General features: G+C 36.1%; 1 protein-coding gene across 1 annotated transcript; it reads right to left on the bottom strand.

Annotated features, from left to right (window-relative positions):
* Nucleotides 1-561: 561 nt before the first annotated feature.
* On the bottom strand, nucleotides 562-7,254 carry LOC149568741 (uncharacterized). Its single transcript, XM_089817616.1, has 4 exons — nucleotides 6,997-7,254; nucleotides 5,070-5,886; nucleotides 1,950-2,122; nucleotides 562-1,185 (listed from the first exon to the last, which is right to left on the bottom strand). The coding sequence occupies exons 2-4, from the start codon at nucleotides 5,829-5,831 to the stop codon at nucleotides 1,047-1,049; spliced, it is 1,074 nt and encodes a 357-aa protein (XP_089673742.1). The 5' UTR covers nucleotides 5,832-5,886; nucleotides 6,997-7,254; the 3' UTR covers nucleotides 562-1,046.
* Between the last annotated feature and the right edge of the window lie 517 nt (nucleotides 7,255-7,771).

The following is a 7,771-nucleotide window of genomic DNA, read 5'->3' as shown; positions in this document are numbered from 1 at the left end:
TAACATTCTTCCATGTAAGACTTTGCGGATGCAACGATCCTTCCACACAAATGTATAGTTGACCAATTTTCAAAAGATAAAAAACATTATGAATTTTTTTGAAAATTACAACGTTTGATCTTCATGATCTACATAGTTTCTAGTCAAAAACAAAAACAAAAAAAATTAGAAGAAAATCACTATATTTTAGTGAATCTAGAAAAAAATAAAATTCAACTTTGCTTTGTCTTTGGTACTTTTTTTATGGGAGATTTGGCCTGTACTAGACTTTACTGCCATAAGGATCTTCAAGTGGCATGGATATTAATTGCAATCGCCATTGAGTGAAGAATGATAGGACTTAGTGTTGACCTCTGAATGAATCTGCACGTTACACATTTGCTTAGTGCTATATTTTTTATGGCCATCTCACCATTAATGTTCTTTATGGGTACTTAAACTTTGTTGCATAGGTTTTAACTAGAGAAAGAAAAGCAATAAAGAATGAAGTAAAATTAAATGTAAAATAGTTTGACAAAAGATGTTAAATTATCATTTATTTATACATAGAACAATCAGACGTCAGGCAAAATATATATGATGGCTATATTTAATGCTATAGATACTGGAAGTTACTTTTCAATCTTCCCGGAAAAGACGATAACAATTATGTGATTGGTTTATTTAGTCCTATTCCTTGTTTGGTTTGAAGATCCTGCCCTACCAAGGGCTGATAGCAAATACTGGTCTATCCCAGATCCCAAGGTTACCAAAATAAAGCAATTGGTTTCGTTGCCCTGTTATTGGAATTACACTAGCAACAGGCAAGTATTTGCAGCAACATCTTCATTAAGTCAATCAAGGAACCGACGAGGATAAAATTAATCGACCCCCTTTATTGTCAACTTCCTAAAGCACAAGTCTCACTAGTCTCAACCTCTATTATCTCGTCTCCAAAAGGGCCAAGATCCCCAAAGCGTAACACAATTTTGATTTCAAGATCAACAGATAAAATATCAAATGGTCTACAATACCAGTTGTGCCTTTTTTTCATCCACAACTTTGCTTTATGGTGCCCTAGTAGTTGCTGAACTAACGACACTGTTGACATCTGGATAAGAAGATAAATTTGAATGGTCCTGCATGTTATCTTCCAGGTCTCCACTTGCGTTCCAGAGAAAGGATGCATATGCGGCATGAACATCACTGAAACAAAAGGCAAAACAATATTATTAGTAAAGATTCGACATAAAATATCAGCAAACAAAGCAAAAAGATTCACAACTCAAAACTAACTATTTCAAGCAATCTACGGAAACATTATTTTCAATTTATATTGTTATTTTTAAAAACACTAAAGGTGAGACTGCTTAATAGATCGACAAAAGTTTAACATAATGATCTAAGCAGAAATGCTCAGCTTGTAATGGAAAATGAAAGAGGCAATAATCTCGCTATTGAACTTAATTCTGGAGAAGAATTAACTTCCAACTTGCAGGATTTTTTTTTATTTTTATGAAATCCCATTTAATATTTGTATTGTCTGTATGCTGCATGGTGTCTTATACAAGCCAAATAGTACCAAATGTGGATGCAAGAACTTAATTATCATGTCGACCTATATGAGTTTGCCAGTCACAGTAATTAGAAACCATTTTAAGATCTTTTCACTGTCTACATTTTTCCGTGAATCCATGCCTATATAGATTCTTGCTTTGTTGTATGATGAAGATGAGGGAGAATTTTATGTCTAAACCTAGACAATAGGCCAATTTGGTATATAAAACAAATTCTTGGAGAAAAAGGGGTGGGCGGAGGTGCACATTGTGGGGGCAATGTTACAAATTGAACAAAATTACAAGAACTAAACTTTGTTTGCCTAAAATGTTCATCTTTGATCAAAATTATTAAAAAAATTACACATGCAATAAAGAACAGCAAGGGAGAGGTGAGATGTAAAATAAGTTTACCAATCTGTGGGAGAAGCCTTCACAGCTTCCTCAAAATAATTCGAGGCCCTTTCTTCATCGCCATGAAGTTCCCACACCAATTTGGCATACTCCGCTAAAACTTTGCCATCGGCAGGTTGAGCCAAAATTGCTCTTGAGAAAAACTCCTCAGCCTTGCGATAGTCATTCTTTGTCTGTCATGCAAACATGAATATTGAAATCAGCCTGCAGCTTATCGTGAAATAGTATTATAAATTCGAAGAATCATTTCCCAACAAACAGGACAAAGTCTGAAAAGCTAATAGTCTAAGGAAAAGAAAGAAATTTCTGAATCTGCATGTTTTAGAGTCCATCTGGCATCCATAAAGAGCTTGTGGCAGTATCAGAAGAAATTCTGAAGTTGTATGTGACATGTCGAGTATTCAAGGAAAAGGTTGTAAAGAAGAACAAAAAACAAAGCTATATTAGTATTCAAAAAGCACCAGATTAGGACAAAATAAGACTTCAAATTACCGTAATCAGGATAGTACTTCGAGGAGTAAGAATGTCCAAATAACTCCAAAGATATTGGTAAACATTTCCAAAGATACTGGTAAACATTAAGAAGAATACACATACAGAATATGAAGTATATGTTATCTGTAGGTGCAATAGACATCCAATAGAAGCAGGTGCAAAGATGTCGTCTTTGGTAGCAGATTATGACAAGGAAAGAAAACCCAAAGGTATAAAGAATCTCCAATCTATTGAGCAGAGAAGAAGAAGAAAACAAAATTGCATTATTTGTGTGAGAAAAAAAGAATCTGTCCTGCAAGATACATAGAGAATATCCTTCAGAAAAGATGAGAATAAGGCAATGGTCCCATCAAAGGGACTTTCATATTCTTTCTCTGCAAATGTTGAGTTTAGGAGCTTTTTGCAGTCAAAGGGCTGGATGGACATAATATTTCACCTCTCCTAGACCTGTTTACATTAGTTGTCATTTCATACTTCATTCCCCAATTGAATTTTTTTATTTTGGCCTTGCATCATACCTTTGGAACTCTTAAAGTGGCATTTCAAACTTTTAGCATGCCTCTTCTTTGGTCTACAGTGTATCAAAACTCAGCTTGGAATTATATGTTGGAGTATTGACTGCTCTAGTAATTATTTTCTCACACCAAAATATTTAGGAACTGTTGATTAGATATGAACCCTTCAGTTGGTTTTGCAAACTTCTAGCCCCTCCAGTAGTGACTTGCTAGGGCTTGTTAGGATGGGCATTGCTGCAATTATTCTCCAATATATAGTCCCACGTAGTTGGATAACTGTCGAAATAACAAAAAAGAATATTCCCACCCCAAAGTTAATTGGGATGGGCATTGGACTCCTCCTCCTTGTGGAGTTCTGAAAATTAACACTGATGGTTCTTCCCGTGGGAATCCTGGCCCTGCCGGTATTGGGGGAGTGGCTCGTTGTAGTTCTGGGGATGTTAAATTTTTCTTCTCAGTTCATAAGGGTGATTACACTAACAATCTCATGGAAGCTCAAGCTATTTTATATGTTGTGGAACAGTGTTGCTTGCGGGGATGGAGTAAGATTATCTGTGAGTCTGATTTCCAAGTGGTGGTGAACATGCTTTCTTCGCAGGAGCTTGAGGATGTTAGTTGGCAGCTGGCCACTGTTGTTAAGCAGATTATTCTCTTCTCTACCTCTTTTCAGTTCATTAGGTTCACGTATATTCCTCGTGAATGGAACAGAGCTGCTGATTGTTTAGCCAAATGGGCTTCTAGTCATGATCCGGATTGGAATATTAGGGATAGGAGGCAATTGTCCTTTGAGATGGTGCAAGAATTTGATGATCTTGTTGCTCAGGATCGAACTCCTTGTTGAGCTCTCCTTGTTGTATTCCTTTTTGTCTTAATAAATTTTTACCCCTCTTTTTCCAAAAGCAGTGAGGACTTCCGAAGAGAACTTCTGGAGATTTCCAGTCGTGGGAGACTGAATTTAGTAGCAACCATGGAGAAAATTCTATGGCTAAGCTATGAGTTAGTAATCATCAATTTTTTCATTAGTTTTTTCCCCAAATAACCCTCTCACTTGCAAGGAATCTTTTTGTAGCCCATATTACATAGAATTTAGAAAAGTTAGGACCTTTCATCTGCAGCAGTCATAATTTATCTAGCTGACAGTAGCTGAATTATTTTTGGGGGAATTCCCCTTCTATGAAACCACTAGGTTAAAATCTTCCTCCTAAAAGGTCGGAGCTTCCTCTAGGGGAAGAAGGCAATCTTTTCTCTTTTGAAATGCATAATGTTTCACGGAGCTAACCACAGTTAAAAATAGGAGCAGTCCCTTGATAGCACCATTGCCTACGGAAATGACTTTATATGTACCAGAATATAGAAAGAACAGGAAAAAGTACACACCGTTAAATGGAATTGTCTCTAATGAATTTTCCATTCTAAATAATTCCAATTAATGTCTCTCGTTACTACCATTTACCATGTGACTTTGCCCAAAAGTTTCCTTTACTCGAAAAGCAATTCCAAGAGTAGATTCAGAAGCTTTCCAAACCCCGTGCATTTGGATGTCGGAATATAAAAGAGAAAATGAGACAGGTTGATCCACCAATTAAACAATTATGAGAGTGCTGTTCCTGGCTTCATACAATTGAATCGAGAAACAACACTCGTATAATGTTATGGATTGTGGAAATCTCTCAGCACTTAACGCAATTATGATCTGCAGAATCTGATCTCACGCTCCTTCAAAATTGTAAAACAATGTACTTACAACAAGTACAGCTTGGTGCAATCTGTTTATGGCTTTAAGAATATATATTTTGAGCTGGAAGCACCGTCCAGATTATGATTGAAAAGCACAGGCTAGTTCAGTGCTTCTAGACCTTTGAGCTCCTTATCCAACTTGAGCAGGGAATGAGATCTTACAGGGATTAAAAAGTTGAGACTATAGGGCTTTCTCCATTGGCAAGGACAGTGTGATTCGTATTGCTCTTCAGTGTAAACCCTGAAGGATCACAACCAAAGGGGAGATTGGCTAAATTTGGGGACTAAACAACACTAGCAGTAAGAATTTAATCGTCATCAAATTCACATTTTCAAATAGACACTGTAATACTGGAAAACAGTGAAAACTTACCTCGTATAAATATTGAGCATATTTCCTCAAAATAAGATAATTTACAGGATTATCCACAAGCATTCTCTGATAATAACTCTCCATATCTTCAGATCCAGCATCATATTCATCTCCTTCAGTGCCGTTAGGAATTCCTTTGGGAATATAACTTACATGCCCACTTCCACTTCCCATGTATATCGAAGGCTTCACCACACCAAACCCAGGTCCTCGAGCCAGAAACATTTCCTCTTCATTTCCGGATATAGCAAGGTCGGTCACACTGATTTTCTCCATGTCCTCATTTACAAAGCTAAATTCTGGCACATATGATTCAAAAACGTCAACATCATTTTTCAAGCTTCCATAGTGATCCGCTTCTTTCTTTTCATTACAGTACCAGGAAAGTGATGCATTAGATTTCAGAGAAGGCAATCTCTTGGTAGGTGACTTTCTAGACCATGGCTTGTTTAACGAAGTGAGATTAAACTCATCAGACATTTCAGCGGAACCCTTTGCCGGAACAGGGGATTCTCGGTTGACCAAACTCTCCAGGTCGCCTTCTGAATGAACTCGTCTGATATTCGACAACGAGTTCACTTCTTTCTCATTGTCGGCAGGAGAAGTGTTATAGCTAGAATGCAAGCGAGAGTGAGTAGTGTGGTAACAAAATCGATTGGCATTTTCTGACAAGGTAATTGCTTTCCCTATACTTTCCCTGATATTATCTCCATGAGGGATCAAGGATCCCAGTGTCGGCGCTGAAACACTACGGAGCAACATTGCTGTCGAAAATCTTTAAAAATTCGAAGGCTCTGCAAGGAGGGTCTGGTTGGAACTGCGGAAAAATACATAAAAATCAATATCTTTCAGTTATATATACAAAATACAACAAAACTTGAAGTGAACCATCAAATTGTAGTTGACGGAGACACTTCCAGACAAACAGAACTAATATTGAAGCTATCAGGCAAAATTATGTCGAGGGAAAAACAGAGCATCTCTCTCAAAACGAAAACAGTATCCTACAAAAATAGTTGGACAAATTAATGGCAGAAGTTACAACGATATAGTGCAAAAATTAAGTAGATAAAATAAACTTATGAAATACTAACAATTTTTACACAAAATAGTGCAAAATTGAAAGGAAACCATATCACGCATTACATACAAAAGAAAATTGAATTAATCCAATTACAGTTTCATAAGAGACGGTTGCCAAAAAAGCAAAGACATTATCCAATATGGGTTAAGTGTAATCACAGAAAATTTGAGTCCAAAGAAAATAATACAGACTGCCGCAAAACTGACCCAAGTGCTACGAAGGTATACTGCGGTTTCCGTAAAGAAGCAAATATGCCTGCGACGCCTACGGTTTCCCGGTAGCTTAAACGCAAACTCTCTATTCAAAATAAAAACAAACAAGATGCAGGCTTTTTACTTAGGCCTCCGTTCTTCTGTTTCAAAATAATAACGCTACAGAAAATACAAATAATCAAATAAATTTCACACGAGAGAATATCAGAGTAAAATTGGAAGAAACGAAAAATATCAATGGCAAATCGAGCAAATGTTCCATGAGATTCCGCAAAAGCTTAAAAAATCAAATCAAACTTCTGCCCGACTGCTCATAGCATACTAAAAAAATAAAAAACTGAAGAAATTATCGAAAAATAAAATCCTAGCAAACCTTGCACGAAAAGAGCGAAGTTAAAATATTGCACGAATTCTACATAACTTAACTAATCAAGAGCAAAATCAAGCCAAACAACCTTGCACGAAAGGAGCAAAGACAAAATATTGCACGAATTCTACAAAACTAAACTAATCAAGGGCAAAATCAAGCCAAACAGAGCAAGTATTACAAGAGAACCTGTAGTTTTGAGCCAAGGAATACAAAGCATAAAGGACCAGTTTAAATGAAATATAAGTAAAAATATACTCTGACCTGATTCAAAAGCTTTTCGCCTGGATCTTTCAGTTTTGCACGAATCCACCGCAAACTTCCTCTAGAATAGAGTCAATTAACATTTATTTTGTCGATGAATTTTCGAGTTCAAATACAGCTCCTGCAAATCTAATCATAAGCAAAGTGTACTGAAATCATATGCATTTAAAACTTAAATTTGTCCTGAAATAGATCATAGGATTTCAAATATGTACAATTTGATCACAAAAACTTCCGATGTGGAAGCATACTGCCTACCCAAATGGAAAAAAACATTAATTTTTTAAAAATTGAATCTACCGAAAGAACATTGGGCTTTCCAGCTGTCACGTGACATTCATGTGGACGTGTCGCTTCTTAGGGATCTTAACAAAAGTTAAAAATTAAAAAAAGTTTTCATATTTAACACACTTTTCAAAAAACCGTTTTTCGAAAAGCATGACACTTACGATATCTACATGACCGCTTAATAGGCAGTCCATATGTTTTTGTTAGGAAATTTATTTTTAAGTCTAAGTATGGTCTTGGGCACTATGCGATATATATTTGGAGGTTTTAACAAATTATTTTAACCATTTGATATGGGAGAGAGAGACTTAGAATGAACTTCTTTGATATTCTCTTGAATTTGTGTGGGGCATGATTCAAACTTTATCTTTTGTTTCGATGTTGGAACCTTACACTCAACAAGATTTGGTCACTGTAGGACTCAATAAGATTTTTTAGCTTCACCAATAGAATATTTAACTTTTCATATATTCATTATTGTTACATA

The sequence above is a fragment of the Cupressus sempervirens genome, chromosome 3 (genome assembly GCF_028749045.1).
Source record: "Cupressus sempervirens isolate cs-2001-9-10 chromosome 3, ASM2874904v1, whole genome shotgun sequence".
Lineage (NCBI taxonomy): Eukaryota > Viridiplantae > Streptophyta > Pinopsida > Cupressales > Cupressaceae > Cupressus > Cupressus sempervirens.
The sequence above is the reverse complement of the archived record's forward strand: the minus strand, read 5'-3'. Positions and strand labels throughout refer to the sequence as shown.

Coding starts and splice junctions, on each gene's coding strand:
- LOC149568741 (XM_089817616.1), bottom strand. CDS start 5,831: ATGTTGCTCCGTAGTGTTTCAGCGCCGACACTGGGATCCTTGATCCCT. Junction 2,123..5,069: donor ATGCTCAATATTTATACGAG/GTAAGTTTTCAC, acceptor TTTGCATGACAG/ACAAAGAATGACTATCGCAA. Junction 1,186..1,949: donor AAGGCTTCTCCCACAGATTG/GTAAACTTATTT, acceptor CTTTTGTTTCAG/TGATGTTCATGCCGCATATG.